This window comes from Peromyscus maniculatus, chromosome 1 (assembly GCF_049852395.1).
Source record: "Peromyscus maniculatus bairdii isolate BWxNUB_F1_BW_parent chromosome 1, HU_Pman_BW_mat_3.1, whole genome shotgun sequence".
Taxonomy (NCBI): Eukaryota; Metazoa; Chordata; class Mammalia; order Rodentia; family Cricetidae; genus Peromyscus; species Peromyscus maniculatus.
In genome coordinates this window covers 109475004-109495409 of record NC_134852.1, presented here as the reverse complement: position 1 = coordinate 109495409, position 20406 = coordinate 109475004, and the positions used below count along the sequence as shown (strand labels likewise).

Here is a 20406-nt window from a genome sequence, read left to right as displayed (position 1 = left end):
AGAAGAGAAGAGGCCCTGCTGGTCCCTGCATCTTAGCACATCCTCTGCTACAAGCCTGGTCCAGGCTTGAGCTGTGAGCCTGGGTCTTTCCCAGCTTCTGACCTTAGTCAATGTCAGCCCAGCTCCACAGATAGCATGATAGTATGGGCCAGTCCCACCATCTGGGGTCCCACCGAAAACCCACCACGGCCACCTCCCTAAGGTCTCAGCTTCCTGGGGTAGCTTTTCCTTGCAGCCAGCTTAATGGGTCTGAAAGCACGCCAACGGCTGTGCTGTGGTAGTAAGAATGTCCCTGAGGAATAAACACACTGCCAAGTGGGTTTATGTTTCAAGACGTCTGTCCTCACCCTTGACCAACAGATCACATACAGGGAAACGGTCCAGGACCAGGATGGGGGACCGGGTGGGGTTGGGACATCAATGGGAGGCCGCCTTGTCTAGAAACTGGAGAGTCTTCCTGCCAGACCAGGATCTGCTGGGTTCACTTGAGGAGGCTAGAGATTTGGGGACAGGCTGGGGCTTGCTCAGCATTTATTTCACACAGTTGTTTAAAATATAATCATTATATATATATTTTATATATAATATATAAAGAGGAATTGAAGTGAGCCACCCCAAAGAAAAAGCTATATTTTATAAATATTTCTGTAGCTCCCACATCCCAAAGGAGGAGGGGGAAAGAAAATAAAAATTTACAACCCAAGTTAGTGGTTCCATGTGGTGGGCACAGGGTCCCAAAGAACATTCTGGAAGGCTGGTCTTTCTGGCCTTGAAAGGTCAAAGACACCCAGTCTTACCCATCCCTGCCCTGGCTTCTTGGAGCAGCCTGGAAGGCAACATGTGGGCACTCGGGCCCCAGGCTGCCAGGTTATTTTTAATCCTATCGGTTTCCTTTGATCCCCCGGCCCTCCCAGGCCACCCAGGCCTCCTGTTCCTGGTGGCTTCCAAGTGGAGTCACAGCACAAGCCACCTCCCACGCCTGGCATCCGAGATCTGCAGGGAAGTCCACCAGGGTCTCCAGGCGCTTCAGCGGGTCCTCTGGGGAGCAGCGCCCCTCCGCAGGGGCGGAGCACACGGCCTCACTTGCAGACGTAGCGCTCCACTGTGCGCTCACACCTGCGGCAGGTGACGTAGCAGCACCAATGGTACTTGCAATGGCACCTCTCCACCACTCGGTCCGTGTAGGGGTTGTAGCCACGCCCACAGCACATGAGGTCGCAGCTGTCACTGCCGTTGGAAGTCTTGTTGCACTGCCTGGGGGTGGGGACAAGGGGTCAGTGAGTGCCCATCACCACCAGCACCTGCCTCTCCCTGCCAAGCAGCCTGCAGCCTCGCCACTGTGGCTGGCCCCGCCCTCCAAGAAGCTGGGCTCGATCTTAGGAGAAACTGAAGTTTTGCTCTCCTCTACTTCTCAGTGTTTACAATAAGCTGTGATGGAATTGCTGGGGCTCTTTTATTTCCTGAGTTGTCTGGTTTCCCTTTTTTCCCCCTTCTAAATCCCAGGAGAATCTTCAAATCAGTGTCTATTAATCCTGACTTCATATTTATTTTTTTTAAAAAAATGTGTGTATGTAGTATATGCATGGTAATGGTCCACGTGCACAAATGTGTGCATGCATTTATTTGGAGGCAGAGGTCCACATTGAATGTCTTACTCTCTTCCACTCTATCATCTATCTACCTATCTCTATCATTTATCTATATCTATTATCTATCTTTATATCTATAATCTGTATGTATCATCTATCTATCTATCTATCTATTGAAAAGGAGTCTCTCACTGAACCCAAAGCTCAGGGATCCACTTGGCAAGACTGGCCAGTGAGTTCTAGGACACCTTCCTGTCCCTGCCTCCACCTCACTGTTAGGGTTATAGATTCATGCCATCTCATGAATGGTAGGGATCTGAACTCAGATCCTCATCTGGGGGAGCGGGAGTTCCAGACAGGGTGTCTCTAGCCCTGACTGTCTGTCCTGGAACTGCTCTGTAGCCCAGGCTGACCTCGATCTCACAGAGATCCGCCTGGCTCTGTCTCCTGAGTGCTGGGATTAAAGGCGTGCGCCACCATGCCCAGCTGATCCTCAAGCTTACAAAGCAGGTACTTTCCCAACTGAGCTACCTCCCCAGGCCCTGCCTTCATAGTTAATCTTTAATTATTCTGCAATGGAGGTGAGTGTCATTTTTGCAATTCAAAAACCCAGGATACATTCTGGAACTAAAAACAGCCCGGGAGGCAAGGTGGGCTTGGGCACTTTGTCTACTGAGTGCAGACCTGCAGGTGTCCAAGGGAGCCGCAGTGACTCATCTCCCCGGAGGCATTCCTGCACCCTTCTGTTTGTGAAGCAGATGCAATGCATGGCAGCAGTTGCTCACTGGAATCAGTGACAAGCAAAGTTCTCTTTCTCAACAGTGGCACCAAGGCCACTGCTCACCCTCCTCCCTTAAACCATGGCAGGAGGTGAGAAGCCAGGGAGGTCTCAGGGAAAGGCAATGCTCCCCTGCTGCCATTTCTCTACCTAGTAAAGAGGCAGCTACTCATGTGGACTGTCCCCTGGGCCAGGGCTAAAGAGGGACTGTGCCCGTGGGATCCAGTTAGGGACAGAGCAGTAGGGGCTGAGGAACAGGCAGGGTACTGACCCACAGCCCGTGGACAGAGTCGTACACTGATGCAGGATGATCCTCTGCTCCTTCCATGGTCTTCTAGGGCCCTGTGCCCAGCCCCTCTGGGTTCCAGAATCATCTCCCCTTCTCAGCTGCTCCTACTCACCCTGCTGCTTCAAAGCACTCATGTTCCTTCCTGTCTCCTCTGCCTGACCCACTCCGTCTCCGCTCTGCCGACCCCCTCAATCTGGCCTCCAGATGGGAGCCTGGGCCTCTTCCTCACAGAGCCCTGGCCTGTGGGGACGGAGCCCCAAACCAGCCCTCCCTCTCACAGGCAGGACCGTGGACTGCGGAGGAAGCAGATGCTGGCCGGGCACCAACTATGTGCCAGACACGTTCCCAGACACCCGCTCTCTGCTCCGTATTTCCCTAACCTTGTGAGCACCAGCTTTGTGGAATGCTATGAGGAGCTCCTTAATAAAAGAGTTCCCTGGCTGTGTACCTCTGGGAAACTCCATTTAATCAAATCCTTAGCTGAGGCTCCCTCAGGCCTGGGGGATGACCAGAGACCTTCCCAGGTGCGTCTCATCACAGAACTTTCTTCCCTGGGTTTTTGTGAGCCATCTTTGCGAAGGCAGCTGCCTAGTTTCTTAACAGCCCCACCTGGCACACAGTAGGCCCGCAGGTAATCATTATCATGGGCTCTTTGTCTTCCCTACCTCCCTATCCAGAGCCAGGGCTGAGCCAGCTGCGGAGACCCCAGGCCCAACCCAAGTAGTCCCCAGGGGACATGGGAGGACTAGAGCCTGGAAGGGGGCGCTTATCAGGAGACAAAGGAGTATCTTCTCTACAAAGCTCATTCGCTCTGCTTTGGGTACTTCCTCGGCTGCCTTAGGTTGGATGCTGCCTCTGCTTCTCCTTGTGCCTCTCAGTTCCTCCTTCGTCCAACGAGCAGGGTGGGCATTTATCCTTCACCTGGTCACATGACACTTACCGAGCTTCCGCTTCATGTCGGGCAGCCCTTCCTCACCCCTGTCTTACAGTACTACCCCTGTTATTTCCCATCTAGGGAGAAGGTGGGGCCGTGACTTTCTATCCCCAGAGTCCCCTTAAGCTCTCTGGAACCTCCTCCCCACACTGGGCAAGGACTCCACTCTCCAAATGCCAGCTGAGTCACCACCGTGCCTGGCCCAGCCCTGAGTGCAGCATTTGTGTGGGTGGCACGGCACTCACCTGTCTTGGGTCCCGTGGGATCCCACCTTCTCGTTCTTCATACAGAAGTCAGGGGAGCTCTGTAGATACACTAGCTCTGAGTCCTTCACAGGCCGGATGTCCAGGTCCTTGGGCACCAAGTGCTTGCGGGTACCCATAGGTCGGTGCACCACTTTGGTGGCTGACAGGTAGCGGGTCTTGAGGTCAGCAGCCACATCCCGGAGCTCCTGGAGCCCCTTCCAACAGGTGCGGATGGAGCAGGAGCCAGACACCCCATGGCACTTACACTTCGTTTCCAGGGAGGCACGGAGAGCCTGTGGACAGGCAGGGTGTCGGCAGGATGGCCAGGACCCCTCCCTGGCCTGTCCGGGCCCTGGCCCCCCACTCCATGCCTGGGGGTTCTTGGGGACTCATGTCCCACTGGATCCTCAAGGGAAGGAGCATTTGGCTCTAAAGCTAGGAAGGGCTGGGCAGGGCAGCTAAGAGGGGCAGGCAGCAAGAGTGGCATTTGCCGGTGCCACTCCTCAGAGACACACTCTCTACAAGCTCACTCTGTGCTCTAACACAACTGCCACAGCCCATCCGGGAGACCCACTCTTCCCCCTGTCCTAAACAGGAAGGCTTCAAGATGCGAAGTCTGACACCCAAGTGTGCCGTTAGAAAAATGTAGGGCTGGGATTTGAACCTGTGTCTGACAGTGATTCCAAAAGCTGTGACTTTCAATTGCTCCATGCCTTCTCTCCCCCCCCCCCAAAAAAAAACCAGGACTCACTAGAGGCTTGCCAGAAGAGCAGCAAGAAAAAGAAGAGCAAGAAGGAAGGCAGCTGGGGAGGGATGGGGGAGACAGGAAGGAGACGGGATGGTGGCTTGGGGGGCACCTCCTTCTGGACCCACCCATGGCTGCCAAGTGACACTCCATCACCACTCAAGGCCTCCGCTCTGAAGGACGAAGCTGGCATGCTGCTGCTACCTGGCAGAGTGTTGTAAGGGTTAAATGAACTGTACCAAAGGGGTGTGTGAGTTCTAACTGTTTAAATCAATATTGGCTCTGAAAATGCAGTTTAAATCAGAGCCGTGGAGGAAACTGGAAACCCTTGGGCCAGGGCCTCAGGCAGGATCCAGACCTGGTCTGAGAAATGATTCTTCCCCACGGTCTTCCCTGGGCCTCAGTTTCCTGTTGGTGTCTGAGGGTCAGAGGTCAGACACCTTCTAAGGACCTTCCTATTCAGCTCTTCAAACCCCTCTTCTGCTCACATGACACTTCCCTCTCCCTTGTCTGGCGAGGGTCATGAGTCACCTGGACTCACACTCTGCATCAGCTGGTTGGGGAAACTGAGGCTAGGATTGGCTTGGCCTGGCCCCAATCCCGCAGTCAGTAAGTTGGCAGGAGCTAGGCAAAGTGTCCGGGATCGTCTTTATCATTGCGACAGGAAAAGTGGACCGAGGAAGCATACTAGACATAAAGTCTAGGGCTTGCTGGAAACCTAGGAGGGGAGGAAGGAGACACACAGGGCCACAGGCACCAGGGGCAGAGCCCTGAAACTCGGTTCCTTGAGTCAGGTCAGGGAAGGGGTGGACACTCATGAGCATGCACTAAACTGCCTAACCTGATGTCATTTAATCCTCGCACAGCCCAGACTACCGGGCAATGGCATTCACTTTTTTCCCCCCAGCATTCACCTTTTGCAGGTGACTCCAAGAACAGACTGACATGCCCTGAGATGAAAACCAAGGCTCCTCTTGCCCGCACTGGAGTTCAGGGAGGTGTACCCCAGCTGGAGGCTGAGGTTGCCACAGAGTGGGACTCAGTAAAAGCTCTCTGGGATCCTACAATGGGCAAGCCCCAGGGCTGGGAGGCAGGAGCCCCTGGCTAGGCTCTGAAATAGACCCAGAGTGGGGTTTGGCCTCAGTTTCCCCAGACTGTCCAAGGATGGCCCGGACATTCAAGAGTCCTGACATGAGAGACAGCGGTGACGGGCGGAGCTGTGTGGGTTCCACAGGCTCAGCTTCCTCGGGCCATGTGTTGTTCCTGGCTGAGCTACCCAGAGGTAAATCGTGTGAGAGATTCCTTCTGCTGTACCGGACGCTCTTCCTGGGGCCTTGTCCCTATCAGTGGGAAAGGGACAACAGAACCTTCTGGGAGTTGTTCTGGGGTCCCAGGAGGGAAAGAATAAAGCATGGAGCATGTGTTCACACCAGGATTGCAAGACCGTTCAGAAGTAAAGGGGATTGCTATGGAGCCTGAGTTTGATCCCTAAAACCCAGTTGGAGAGGACCAACTCCACCAAGTCTTACTCTCACTTAATACACACACACACACACACACACACACACACACACACATACACACACACACGCGCGCGCGCGTTCAATTCGGTTCACTCACTGACACACTCACCCAGCTTTTTGGGTAGTAAGTGAGAAACAGGGAGACACTGGTAGCTGATGCTAGGGAGCCATGCTCTCTAGCAGCGTGGATCCCCCTCCCCACGACAAAGAGGTGGTGTGGTGTAAAGCCTGGGGCCCAGTGCCCTCCCTGTCCTGAGGGAAGGCTGGGGAACTTGCAGGAGTTCCCACACTGTAATGGGAAGGAATGGGGCCAGAGAGGTAGGTCGGTCTCCACTCAGGAAGTTCAGGGCTGGAGAAGGGCAGAACTCAGAGCCCTGGGCTCCTAGCTCATTGTTCCCTCTGCTTGGAGCACCTGAATCTTGGAGACTCCCTAGAGGAGAAGGGGCAGGTGATCCCAAGCTCCAGAGAGGAAAGAGCAGCAGGGTCCCAGCCCATCCCCTCTCCCACACCCTCACGGGGCCCACCATGGGCCCTTCTCCAGCCAGCGGCCCAGGCACACCCTCGGGGGCAGGTGGGGGGTGGTTACCTGTCTCCCCACTTCACTGTTGTGTAGACGCATCAGTTTATTGGCTTGGGATCCTGTTTTTTTCACCTTCATAGGAGCATCGGAAAACTTGGCTCCCATGAGGAGCCCGTAGCTGAGGTTGTCCGCACATCCTCCCCAGCGGTTCCCGGGCCCGGGTGGCTCACCTGGGACAGGGCCGCAGGAGCAGCCGGGCAGGTCGCCAGAGGTGCAGGCCCGGGCGATGGTGTGGCTGATGGTGGCGGCCGACAGGGCATACACGAAGGCTGACTCCCGGGTACCTGTGGGAGAGGTGAGGGTCATCGGGCTGGAGGTCAGGAGGAGGTCAGCCCCCGGCTCCGAGGCCGAGGCCGCTTTCCTCCATCCAGCTCAGCACAGAGGGACCCAGCTGTCACCAGGGCAGTGCAGGAGAAAGACCCCAAGGCTTGCAGCCTGTCACTCCCAGCCCACGGTGTACCCTGATGCCCTTCACCAAGAGTCAGGGGGTGCTTTACATAAGCAAAGACCTCAGCCCCCTGAGTCCTTGTAGGAACTCAGGAGTAAGCCAGTTTAGAAACCTGGTCTTTGCACATAGAATCTCACTACTAAGCAGAGGCCATACTGGTCATGTGTTCTTGGAGCAGGAGGGAATTGGGGATACACAGACACAGACGGAGGGAGAGCACCATCTGACACGGGCTGTAGGTCGGGGTACTGCAGAATACCCACAGCCACCGGGAGCTTCTGCGGACCCAGGGGGACGGCATGGCCCCGCTGACAACTCACGCCCAGACCTGCAGCTTCTGGAACAATGAGACAACATGCAGCCCCGGCTGCCTGGGACCTGCCACCGCCTCTCACGTACTGGGATTACAATCTCATACTGGGATTGCAGTCCGGCCACTACTCACGACTGGCAGACAGTGCATTTCCATGTTTGAAGCCAGCCGGTATGCGGGACAAGGACACTGTGATGGAGCCCCGGGAAATGGGCACAGATCCAGTGAGCTCCCACTCCGTTCCAGGCCGTCCTGGCCCCACATCTGAACCCTGACCCCGACTGTTAACTAGCCATCAGCACTTCCCTAGAGCTCAGTTTCCTTAACTGCAGAGCGCGCCTGGGAAGGCCTGCCTGGCGTTCAGACATCTCAGCAAGGAGGGAGAGGTGCCATCGCTGAAACCCAGTGATGCTTGACAGAGCGCGTGTGGGGGACATTAGCCTGTGTGCACCCAGGTCCCCACACCACCTTCAGGAAGCCTGCTTCAAAGCTATCTGCTGCCCGACTACTCTGTGCACGGAAGCAGTCCCTGCCAACCAGGTTTGCCTAGGTCCACCAGCCTGCCCAGGGGTGGGCTGCACACCGGCCTCTTTATATTGATGTGGCTTTCAGCACAGCAAGGAGCCACCTTGGTGTCTCTGTGGCCATATCCTTCCTTCATCCGTGCATTATAGCACATGTGTGTCCTGAAGTGTTATTCGGGCCAATGTATGTGCTGATATATTCACTCGCTAATATTTATTCATTCCCCAGTCCGTGCCTGAAACCCGTATCTGTGAATGACTCATCCGCTCAAGCGTCCACCCAGCCACGGCTGATCCATCTGTGTAACCATCCATCTCTTCACTCATCCGTCCACCCGTGAATCCACGCACCTATCCAAACACACAGAGCTTCCGCCTGGATCCTCCCACCGCGGCAGGGCAGCGCCCCACAGCCCCTACCTCTTTCCAGGTCGAGCAGGTAGTTGGGGGCGAGCTCGATGGAGGAGCAGTTCCAGCGCATGTCGGCGAAGGCCCTGCGGCAGGCCTTCATGGCCTCCCGTGCCGCGTACACGACGGTGCGCATGAGCTCCAGGTTGCTGCGGCAGAGCTGCACCTGCGCAGACACCAGGCCCTCCAGCTGTTTGCAGTGTTGCGTCTGGTTGAGGGCCAGGGCCGCTGGCGTCTTGGACAGTGCCCTACATACCCCGAAAACCACCAAACGGAAGAAAGACAGGGTGTAAGGGGGCATTTGATCCGCAGGCCAGCCCTCCCCTCCACAGACTCCGAGTCACTGTTGCAAGGAGCCAGGAAATCGCAAGGCAAAGAGCCACGTGGCAGAGCCATGGCTCGCCTGCCCTATCCCACCCGCCTGCGACCTGGGGTGTGACACTGTCTCTCTCTGGGCCTTCTGCCCTAATTCTAACACAAAAATCGCATCCTTTATCCTGCCTGAACTGTGCGATTGTCTTAGGAATGAACGCATTTACAGTCTGCAAAGCACTGCCAGCCACCGCCTCAGTCCTCCTGGCCATGAATTACTACCATTCCTTCCCTTCATTCAGCACTGGTAGCTAGGTGCCAGAACCAGGGCTAACTGCTTGAGTCTCATAATGATTGCACGTGCAATTAATGAAGCCATTATGCTATTGCACACCACGAGTTAAGAGCTTTACACCATTACTGTGTTTAATTCTACAGCCATTTTATCACCATTGTGAAGTCCACACCTATGCAAAGGATTGCTATTCAGCAGTTCAAGGACACTGAACTTTACGGTGATCCAGACTCTAGAAAATTCAATATCTAATCCAGATATTCAATGATCACTGGTTCCCTCCGGTTTTTTAGGGTTTTAAAGTTGTACGCGGCACATCCCTGCATGGGATCTGGTGATACTGGGACTTTCCTACCACCATGCCTTTGCCCAAGACTGCCCTGATGCCAGGAATGCCTTTTCCTTCCTGTACCCACATGAATAAAAGAACTTCTACACATTGAAGAAATACCGAATAGGCACCAAGACTTCTCAGCCTCTTTTGGCTGTGAACATGGCATAGACCTCCAGCACCTAGCCTAAGGGCTAGACAAGCCCATCAGCAATGAGGCACAAAGGCCCCAGATGGTCCAGCTCCTAGGCTGACCTAGGCAAAGGCATGAGCTTGAGACACTGCTGTGTGACTTGGACAAATTACCTAACCTCTCTGGGCCTCATGGCCCTCAGCTGCTGCAATGACCATTTCTACTTCAAAAGACAATGGGAGAGGGTCTTAAGTAAGATCATGTATTCACCTCAGGCACGATGACACATGCATGTGACCCTAGACTTGGGAGCCTCAGCTCATTGCCGAGGGAATCTTAGATGGAAAGGAGTGAAGAGGACCAGTTTCCTCCCTGTGCTGTGCCGACTAGAGTGTGTACTGTTCTTCCTCTTTGAACAGCTACGAAACCCTGGCAAAGGCCACAGGAGGTAATTCTTGATAAGTGGGCTTCTTCCTGCCTCTGTCTGCCACACTCCACCCACCATATAACCCCACCCTTACCCCCACCCCACACAGAAACAGAACACAGACCCAGCACGTAGACCCCTGAGGGCAGAGGGCCTGGCCTGACATTTGTGGTTAGGATGCCTTACCTAGCCTAAGAGCAAAGAGGAGCATCCTTTCCTACGGCCCTGGCCCACACCAGCCCAAACCATAGAGAGGGAACAGGCAGGGTGCGTCTCTCAGATGGCTTCCTGGCCATTTGGCTTGGTGGCATCACCTGTGAAGCCTGCCTGGGTGGGCTCAGACTGTAGAGGCAGATGGCCCCTGTGTGGACCCTCCCCTCCTCAACACAGCAGAGCAGGCCTCCCACAGCCCAGGAGTCCAGCCAACAGGGCCAGCAGAGCGTGCCTGGCTCCTTACAAGCCGTCAGTGCCCGGTGGGTAGGACCCACCACTCCATTCTTCCTTCTCACTTGCTCTGTCTTTTATGTTCTCTCTGGTTAAAGTGGAAGGTTCCCACGGGCCAGAGGCACACAGCCCATGCAAGCAGCACAGCTGTCTTCTTGGCTTTACCCTAGGCATCTGCTCACCTAAAAGTAGGGTGCTAGCCAAGAAGTGGGGTGCTGATGGAGCCCTTCCTGCTGAGCAGTACAGGAAGCTCCTGAGGGCTGTAGCTACTCTCTGGCATAGCGCCTAGTGTTCCCCAGTACCTGGGGCTCACTGGTGGAGGGATCTGGGGGACTCTGCTTCCCTGGCCCCCCTTCCCTCTGAAGTCCCCAGGCATTTGCCTACCCTGCCCCAGGCTAACAGGATCCTATCTAGGAGGGTACCTCCCAGAGGTCTACCTCAGCAGGATGACTTGAAGCTCTTCCCAGGCTCCTGGAAGTGGGGGCAGGCAGAGTGCAGCCAGACCACTGTCAGGGACAGAGGGACATGGGCATCCATGGGACCCCCCCCCCCCAGGAGCAGCTGGCACAGCAATACACCTACTGCCCCACCCCCACGCACTGCAAGGGCTTCCCAGGCATCCGCTGATTAGCGGTAATGACCCGGGTAAGTGAGCCCCCTTGGGGAGGCAATCAGGACTAAGACAGAGGCGGGGGAGCCACCCTGGACAGCTCACAAGCGGGTCTGGTCCAGAATACCCCTAATTGGAAACATTTCAGTTTATCTGGAGTGGGGATGTGGGGGAGAGGACGCAGGAGAGGACAGGAGGGAACAGAGAGTTCACTGGGGAGTCTATGCCATGGGTTGGGGGGGACTTCTCTCATGCAGGAGTTGGGGTTCTCCTGGTTCAAGCTACTGGGCTACTCATTAACCATCACATCAACCATGTGATCTGGGCAAGTCACTGCCAGTGACCAGCCTCAGTTTCCCAGTTTATAGTATTCCGTGTTCACAGTTCTGTGGGTGAGGGCATTTCCCAGTGTACAGCTGAGGACTTCCTTCCGCTCCTCACCTAGCCATAGTCTTCTTTTTTTTTTTTTTTTTTTTTTTTTTTTGGTTTTTCGAGGCAGGGTTTCTCTGTGTAGCTTTGTGCCTTTCCTGGAACTCACTTGGTAGCCCAGGCTGGCCTCGAACTCACAGAGATCCGCCTGCCTCTGCCTCCCCAGTGCTGGGATTAAAGGCGTGCGCCACCACCACCCGGCCAGATTTTTTTTTTTTTTTTTGGTTTTTCGAGACAGGGTTTCTCTGTGTAGCTTTGCGCCTTTTCTGGAGCTCACTTGGTAGCCCAGGCTGGCCTCGAACTCACAGAGATCCGCCTGCCTCTGCCTCCCGAGTGCTGGGATTAAAGGCGTGCGCCACCACCGCCCGGCTTAGCCATAGTCTTCTATCTCCACGCCTGTTGGTCCTCCCGCCCGAAGGCCCTGAGGGGCTCATTGCCTCCTCCCACCAAGGGCCTTCTTTCCTGGCTAGTCAGTCACCAAGGGGTCTTCCTGGGGTTGCCTGTAGCCCTGTGTCCAGGCAGTTCTGGGGTACCTGAGTCAGGTAAGGCCACCTCACAGAAAAGGCCTTCCCGATGGCCCTACCCTTTACAGGCTCGAGTGCCCTGGGCCAAGGCCTCTTGCTATCATTCTGCAGTCTGGCTCTCACGGTGCTAAGTAAAACCAAACTATTTGGTCGGGGTTACTTGGACAGAACTAGACTTCAAAGGCCTCAGAAGCACCCCAGAGGTGGCCTGGCAGTGGGTTGAGCCTGGCATCAAAAATTTCACTCAGAAAATTAGGAGACCATTGTCATGGTACTGCCTAGGCCTCAGAGGCCCCTGCCTGGCCCCATATCCACAGCATCATCCTTAAGGAGAGCTCTGATTGGTTGCCTTGCTCAGACACTTGCTAGCCGGAGTGGAAAGGCGTTTCCATGAACTGCCAGCCCCGTTGGAAGGCGAGCAGGACTTGCCCACTTCTGTGTGCAGCTAATCAGAGGCAGATCCCAGGTAGATGCTAGACCTCCCAGAGCCCAGGCCAGGACTCCTTCTAGCCCAGGTCCGAGCTGAGAAGCTGAGGTCCAGACAGGCTGAAGGCTTGCCCAAGGTCTGCCTGGCAGAAGGTGACCGCTCAAGCTGAGCCCAGATTCCGAGGCTGGCACACTCTTCCTGCTCCGCTTCACAGCAGCTGCCTTCCTTCCAGAGCCTCTTTAGACTCTTCCTAGAGAGGACCCGCCCTTGCTGAGTGGCAGGCTCTGTGCAGCCAGCTGCTCTGAGAGGACAACCTCCAAGGGCCCCCAAGCTGGCCCGGGGCCTTGCCTCTCCCCTCCTCCACCAGAGGGGGCAAAAGGCTCACACCTGCTCCCCACCCCCACTTGACCCATCATGATTTCCCCCACCTCTGGCTTTGGAGGTAACTTGCTCTCAAGGCTCTCAGTGTATCTCTAGGCGAGCTAGTTCTGACCCTGCTCCCCGACCCCCCATCCCACCTGTTTAGGTTGTCTGTCCCAGAAGCCCACCAGGTGGGCACCTCAGGTCACTCAGCCACATCTGGTTTCAGTTCTTGTGTCAAATGTCCCTTTCATCTCCAGGTCACTTTTCCAAGCCCAAGCACATGGTCCCCAGGACTGCCCAGGACAGCTGGCCCTGGTGAGTCCCCACCCCCACTGCACACCGCCCTGGGACTTCCTTCTACCAACAGCCCGACTCAAAGGCCTGCTCTACTCCTCACTGGCTAGGAAACTGGTTAAGAACCTCCGAGGTCTTCCTTTCCTCCTCTGCTCAGGGAAACAATACACAGCACAGATCGGGAGAGTGAAACCAACCATGTGTATGTTGGAAACAGCATGTAGCACACAGCAAGGCTGCATCTGTGTGCACAAGTGCCTACGCCCACGCCCGCGATTTCCCCGTGGGCAGGGCATTTGAATCCAGGGCCCCACAGGCTGTATCCCCAACCCTTATTGCATTACTTTATTAAATCGTCAGACACAGTCTCACTCCATGGCTCAGGATGGCTTTGAACTCATCTGTAGCCCAGGTGAACTTGTGATCCCCCTGCCTCAGCCTCTTCAGTAGCGGAGAGTACTGGCCTATGTCACCCAGCCTGGCTCTACGATTCTTCAGCTCCACCTCTCCTCCCAAGTCCTTCTCTGTCTCCCAACCCCAGCAATAGCTGAACCATTCTCAAGGGTTAGCCTCTTGAGCCCTCTGCTTGGTTCTGATCTCACAGTCACAGAGGACCAGCATGTGACAGGGCTTGTGGCAGTTACTTAGCCTCTCTGTACCTTAACTTCCTTATTGTGAACCAACAGTGATAAGACTGTCACCTATCACAAGGAGTGTTAACTAATCAGATAGAGGCCTCCAGCTCTCAGAGCCGGAACAGGACACTGCCTGCAAGGCACCCTGGCTCCTGCTCCCTGCAAGAAGGGTCAGGGCATGCTCCTGCCTCCATACTTCTGTTCAAGCTCTTCCTCCTGGGACACCTGCTTCACATTCCACCGCTGCCCATCAAGTCCTCCCTGGGGGGGAATGTCTTGGAGGCAGACACTGAGCTGTGCCCATTTGTGCCATGGCTTAGACTACGGGGTGGAGCTAAGCTGGGTGTTGCTCTCAGCCAGCCACCTACCCCACCCAGCACGTGCCAGCTTGGGGCTGAGTGAGTCACATGCATCCCAGAATCTCAGTGTTCCCTTACTGGACAGGTAAAGAGGGACAAGAGCAGTGTCCTCAGGACCCTTTATGAGCAGAATGAGTCACCCGAGTCTGGTTCTCAGCCGCGGAGGCCCTTGCACCTCTCAGCATCTTCCTACTTCCCTCACCTCCTGCTGTGTGTAACAGTGGTCCTGGTGGTGGAGGGGGTCCTCTCCCTGACTTGTGTCCTGCCTGGTGTAAGAATGGCCTAAGAGTAGCAGGAGGAGGTGGGAGGGGACCCCCCCCCCAGGGCAGACAGACCACCTTTCTTCTAAAGCAGAAGCACATGAAGATGGGAATTTTTTAATCAATACCTCAGCACCAGAAAGGGTTGGATCGAGTGACCTCAAGACTGTCTTCCAGAGGTCCAGTGTGCCGTCATCCTCTCTCCCAGCTAATCCATGGGCTCTCTTCAGTGCCTCTAATCTATCCCCTGTTTTATCTGAAGGCTCCCTACACGTGATCCAAGGAGAGACTCACATGTCCTCTCTAGACTCTCCCACCCTGGCACTGTACTCTGAGAGTCTCCTTCACACCGCCTACCTGCCCAACTCTTCCGCAGCTCAAAGTGGCAGGCCGTGGAAAATCTCTGTAACCCACATGGGTTGACCCAACCAGGCTTCCCTCCTCTGAGCACCCCCCCACACGCCCGGGTCCCCACTGCCTAGAGCTCTTGGAAAGTTATTTACAGTTGGGGCTTATCTCTCCCAGCCCAGGGGCAGCTCCTTCAGGAAGGGGCTACTTCCCCCCCCTCACCCCACTCCCTCCACACTGCCTCCAGCAGCCACCACAGGAGGAGCAGGCACTTCATGGGGAAACCAGGGGGGGCGGGGGATTGCCCCCAGCAACCATTTATCCCTACTGGACACCCTGCACGTGGGCTCACAGCCTCTGGCAGTTCAGGAGCTCTCTAGGGAGCTTCCTATCTGATCCCCGCGAGCCAGTACTAATTATCCTTCTGGCCGACCCAGTACACTGAGGCCCCGGGAGGCAGACCTAGAGTGACACTTCCCCCAAGGTCGCCCAGGTGGAGGGGGTCAAAACTGTCTTTGCAGACCGACAGGAGGCTGACAGGCCAGGATCCTGAGCTGTCCCACGTGTCCTGCACTGAGCAGACCCTCTGGGTTGCGCCCCTTGGAGAGAACGTTTCCGAAGTCCCTCTCTGGCCTTTGCCCAACCCTGGCCTGGATGAGAAAATCCCCTCACCCACTTCGCAAGCTCGCGGAGGGTAAGAACAACATTTCACAGAGGTGGCCGAGGCTTTAAGAAGGACTGGTTCCCCCCGACGCCCAAGCCGACTTGGCCTCGCAGATTTTGGTACTCTCACTCAATCTCTCCAGCCGCCCGCCCCGTGGCCCCCTGGAGGGAAAGCGGGGTCCTACTTACAGCCACTTGATGCCATAGCACACGCCGGTGTGGAGCGCCAGGGCGAAGAGCAGAGCCTCGCAGACCTGCGGCCGCGCCCTCATCGTCGCGCGCGCCCGGCGCTCCCGGGGGTCGCACCCTGCAGGAGCCGCGCCGCCGAAGTCCGCCGCCTGCAGGCCACCACCGCCGCCGGTCCTGCGCGCACGCCGCCTGCAGTCGGGAAGAGCGGGGCGGCGGGTTAAGGCGGTGCGCGGGCTGGGAGGCGTTTTATTCAAATTACAAAGGAGGGGTCGGGCCCGGGAGGCCGAGCGAGGCAGGCGTCCGCTCCCGCCCCGTACCGCCCGAGACCCGCCGGCGTCAGGCTCGGATTAGGTGAGGACGGAGCCCGGCCGAGGGCGTGTCGCCCAGGCGATCAGGGCTGTACCTCCCAGCAAGGACGAGGTGCTGCAGAACGGAGGTGCTAGGGGAGACCCAGAAGAGAGCCTGGAGAGGACCGCAAGCCGCGGGTGGCGAACGGGACATCCGCCGCGGGAGGCGCACGGACAAACCAAGGAAACGACCGCAGGGAGAGGAACGAGGGCCTGGGCCGAGGCTGCTGGTCCGGGAAGGGATTTGGGCTGCGATTAGAATCCACGATATTGATTACTAGTTGTTGCAGCCTTGGTGATTCTATGGTTCATGCCGAGTTTCTCTTTTACAGAGAAGTTTCCGTGTGGCCACCTTTGCTCCTCCCAGTCCTGTGATAGGTATTGTCACCCCCTCCATCTCAGACGAGGAAACTGGAGCCCAGAGATGGGAAACCGGCTTAGTGAGCGCCTGGTTGGTGCTGGGCTGTTCAGCTATCTCGTCTACCTGTGCCTCGCGAGGTCGGGTCAGAAAGAAAACGGAAGACTTGCCTCCTCTGGGCACCTACTTTTCAGTATGGGAAAGGGAAATTGGAAAAATGCAATGGTGGTGGATGCTCTTCACACACTGAGGGATCTGAAGTGCCACTTCAGACATCCCACTTCTGTCAGGACTAGGCACCGCCAGAGCTCCTTAGCGGAGCAGGGAAGCTCCGGGCCTGCAAGGGATTGCTTCGGGCCGCCAGGCGGCGAGCTAGGGCCGCGGAGGAGCCGCTACCCCGCCCGCTTGCAGCCTGCGGAGCTGCTTTCTGAGGCTTGCCCACTCATCATTCTCACCTCATTAACTCCCTTCCCGGCTTCTCCCAAATTTACCAACACCTGGCGTTCGCCCCGAATATACACAGCCCCCCTCTCCTCCGGAGAAGCAAAGACAAAGGGATTCCTTCCTGAGGGGTCTACAGAGTCTGAAGAAGGAGGTGCCAGACTTGGGGGAGGTGCTGGTGGGGAGGTCGCTGCAACAGGGAAAAGCGGTTCTCTTCTGGCTCTGTGAGCTTGGGCAAGCCCTCAACCACCCCAGCCTTAGTTTTTCCTTTTATAAAAAACAAAGGACTGGACTCTAGCGTTCTGATCTCCGTCTGATCTTCTCTCTGTAACCACTATTACGTACCTGTGTAGCCTGTGCACGTGTGTGTGCCCTGTACATGCGCGCGCGCGCGCGCGCGCGCGCGCGCGCACACACACACACACACACACACACACACACACACACACACACAGGGATTTGAGACGTCATAATTTTCTGGGGCCTTCTGGCAGAATCAAGAGGAATCCAAGTAGAAAACCTTGAATTACTCCCCCCACCTCCTCCACAGAATCCCCCAGGTCCCAAGCGCTTGGCACAAGCGAGTGCAGGCAGGGTTCTCAGCGGGATTTTTGGTTCTCAGCGGGATTTTGGTGTAGTCCGACTCCTCCTCCCATCTCTTCTATATCCAAATCTTTCCCTCGCTATTGGAAGCTTACACACTTCCCCAAACCAGAAAAGTATCTGCAGGATCGCGGCGGAGGGGAGCTCTCAAAACCCCAGTCATTGTCTCTTTGTTCATTCCTTAACTGTGGGATCGCACAAGGCGCCCAGAACTCCTGAGTGGGAAGGGAAGGGCAAGGGCTGGTCGCAAAAGGAAGCTCAAGGACTTACAGCGTGGTATCAGTGTCCAGCTCAACTCTCCTAGTGAGGAGGGGGGGCCCAGATCGCACAGCAGACAGGGACCCAGGCCTCCGGCTATTCTCTGCTCTTCCCAGCAGTCCAGCGGCCCTAGACTTCTTCCGCCACTGCGGCGCGTTGCTGAGGGAGCACCTTTGGGCCTGGGCCTTTGGGTCCTGACATTATTCTTGTCCTACCTAAGAAGGTCCAGGACAGCAACGCGAGCCGCTGGGTCACCCTCAGCTTGCGCCCTGAGGGTCAGAGCGCACTCGCCTTGGGGAGTCCCCGACCCGCCAGGGGGCGCTAAGCCTGGGTTCGAAGAAAGATCTGCCCCGGCCTCACACAGTGGGACTTCGGGCAAGTCCCCTCCTTTTCCTGGGCTCTAATGTTCCCGTCTTGGATGAAGTGCAGAGTGACTTCCCTCTTGGCCCTGGTTATCTCATAAGACTTGTTTTGGTTAGCCCTGAACTAACTACGCAACCTCTTGCTTCAGCCTGGGCTCGCAGCCTGCGTTGGAGACAAGTCTCGCAGTGGGCCCGCGGAAAAGAGCAGTGCTTAGAGATAGATAAAGGAGAGCAACCCTTTCTTCTTCTCCTTGGACAATAAATCCAAGCTACCCGCTTGCAAGCAGTCAGAGGAACGAGCCTCTTGGGGTTGTGCAAACGCTGGACACCACGGGCACTTTAGCCCGGCCCCTGGCCGCCAACAGGTGGTCTTAAGGCTTGGAGCTGTCGAGAGCTCTAAAAACTTCACTTTAAGGTAGCCTCCCCGCTCAGCCTAACCGGCAAGGATTTGCCAAACCTCTCCCAACCGCAATGTGCCCTGCTGGCCCAGGATTTGTTGCTGCGCTCGGTCGGAGACAATATCCGCACCCGTATAATGTTCAAGCGGGCCGCTCCAGGAACCTAGCCGCGAAGCTCTCACAACGGAAAGGTTGCGACAGGGACGCCGAGCGACAGCTTCAAGGTTACCTGCGAGGCTGCGTGAGACCTGGCTGTAAGCTCAGCCCAGACTCTTTCAGGACCTTCTATGTTGCGCCAGGTCACCGCGGAGACGCAGTGTTTGGAAAGTGGAAAGGAAGAGTGCGGAACTCCGGCCACCCGCTGGAGCCGGATCCTGCGTTCCCAAAGACCGTGAGGGACATGGAGACACCCCAGTGCCACGGGCGGAAGATACAGGGCTGGTGGAACTCAGCCAGATGTTCGGAGTGGCTCCAGATGTGACGCGGGGCAGGGGACAGGACTATCCTCCCGACCCCCCAACCTGGAGCTCAGGTCGATAAACAAATTCACCCCCCCCTTCCCAGTTGCCTCTAGGCGCCCTTCTCACCACCCGGAGCTCCCCACCTCCGGCTCTGGTAGGAGCTGCGGACTTCTCGGCCTTTTGTCCCCCTCTCCCGCCTCCTCACACACACCCTCTGTCGCGGTATCCAAATCTCCCACCCCCGGGATGGCTCGGGCGTGACCTCATCAACCCGCAGACTGCGAGGGAGGGGACCTAGTCCAGGGACGGGGTGGGGGACAAATCGAAAGAGCTGGAGGAGAACTGAAGGAACCATGCAACCCACCCCATCCGGCAACCCCCTAGTCCCCTGGTCCCCAGGTCATTCCGGCAGCTGTGCTCTGCCAAGGGGAGTTACTCGGAATGCTGTACAGGAGAGAGGTGAGGAAAAGAAGAGGAGTGGGTGCCCACTAGAGAGGTCTCTTGGGCCCAGTCGCCTCCCTCCCTACCCCAGCGGGTCCCTGATGAACATCTGCCCACAGCCACTGCTCACCTTCCGACTACTCACTCTCCTGGCGCTCCCTGCGTACCCCGCAGCCTCGGCCACCCTCGGAAGCTGGGAGTGCGGTCCCCGCCAGTAGGACAGCCCCTCCAGACTCGGCACAGCGGGGCGCAGGGGATCCTGGCACTCGGGGCGCGGACACTGGCTGCTCTCGCTCTGCCCGGCTCTCTGGCCTGCGCTCGCGGATCTCCGGAGCTCTCCCTTCTCCCGGCACGATCTGCGGCGCCCGGCGGCCCAAGCGCTTTATAAGGCTCGGACCGCCGCTTTGATCCGCCCACGTCAGCGCGCCGACTCCCCACCCGGTGGCTCGCACGGGGCGGGGGCGGGGTCCCCATGACGCCTCGGACCCGCGGCGCCCGTCCGGCGCTCCGGGACACTTCGCACCCTATTGCAGTACGGAAGGGAACTTGCTCGCCACAGCCCGTGTTGAAAGCGTGCCTGCTGCGTGCCAGCAGCGCGCCGGGCGCATGGAAGGCCCACCTCGAAAGCTTGTAATAATCAGCAAAAGAGCCTGAACCAGCCAGAGGGTCTGTCTTGGGTCACAGGGCGGAGCCCGGTGTCCCAAAGTGCTCTTGTAGCTAGCTTACTTGTTGCAGGTGTTGGGGGTTCTGAGCCCTGAGTTTCTTAGTCCTGATCCTGGAAGGTTCCTGGGGCCATCTTGCTAGGCATCTCAGAGGGGCGCTCGCTTCTAGGAGGCGCTAGGGCTCTCTATGTGATGGGCATTGTAAACTGGCTCCAAGACGACTATCTGTCTTAGACTCTGGCTTGATTGTAGGGGAGTCTTGTGGGCGACTCCACCCAGCGGTCTGTAGGGTATGGGTCCCAGCAGAGGACCAGGTTTCAGAAACTAAGTGGCACCGGAGAGGACTTGTCCTGAGATGTAGCCGTCTTAAACTGAGCTGCCCGCCCCCCCCCCCCCCCCCGCCACCCCATTTGGCCTTCCTGGACTAGACCTGAGGCCAGCCCTGTTGCACTCTATCCATCGTGCTGGGGTTCCACCAGCTTCTGCCTCCCTCGTTCTAGAGATTTCGACACCAGAATGTGCTCAAGGATTAGCTAGCTTACTAGTGGGAAGGGAAATGGAGGCGAGGAGAAGGGGTTGCCTAGGGTCTCCCAAGCTGTCTGCTAGACTTTTCCTATTTTTTTTTTGCAGCTGCAGATGAAGCGTTGTTCACAGGT

General features: G+C 56.8%; 1 protein-coding gene across 3 annotated transcripts; it reads right to left on the bottom strand.

Moving 5' to 3' along the window:
* Nucleotides 1–599: 599 nt before the first annotated feature.
* Nucleotides 600–19463, bottom strand: Wnt11 (Wnt family member 11). 3 transcript variants are annotated; one of them, XM_042279961.2, is made up of 6 exons: nucleotides 19219–19463; nucleotides 15420–15608; nucleotides 8389–8624; nucleotides 6690–6967; nucleotides 3836–4128; nucleotides 600–1254 (listed from the first exon to the last, which is right to left on the bottom strand). In XM_042279961.2, exons 2-6 carry the CDS (start codon nucleotides 15500–15502, stop codon nucleotides 1080–1082), a joined length of 1065 nt encoding a protein of 354 aa, XP_042135895.1. In that variant the 5' UTR covers nucleotides 15503–15608; nucleotides 19219–19463; the 3' UTR covers nucleotides 600–1079. The 3 variants fall into 3 exon arrangements, with proteins under 3 accessions (XP_042135895.1, XP_076404096.1, XP_042135899.1); XM_076547981.1 differs by lacking the exon at nucleotides 19219–19463 and adding an exon at nucleotides 17439–18656; XM_042279965.2 differs by lacking the exons at nucleotides 15420–15608; nucleotides 19219–19463 and having other exon boundaries at nucleotides 6854–6967; nucleotides 8389–8527.
* Nucleotides 19464–20406: the final 943 nt, after the last annotated feature.

Bases quoted from the DNA above. Each gene is read 5' to 3' on its own strand.
- Wnt11 (XM_042279961.2), bottom strand. From the start codon at position 15,502: ATGAGGGCGCGGCCGCAGGTCTGCGAGGCTCTGCTCTTCGCCCTGGCG. The intron at 8,625-15,419 runs GTAAGTAGGACC...CGGGGTATGTAG, and splicing joins TGCTATGGCATCAAGTGGCT to GGCACTGTCCAAGACGCCAG. The intron at 4,129-6,689 runs GTAACCACCCCC...GCCTGTCCACAG, and splicing joins ACAGTGAAGTGGGGAGACAG to GCTCTCCGTGCCTCCCTGGA.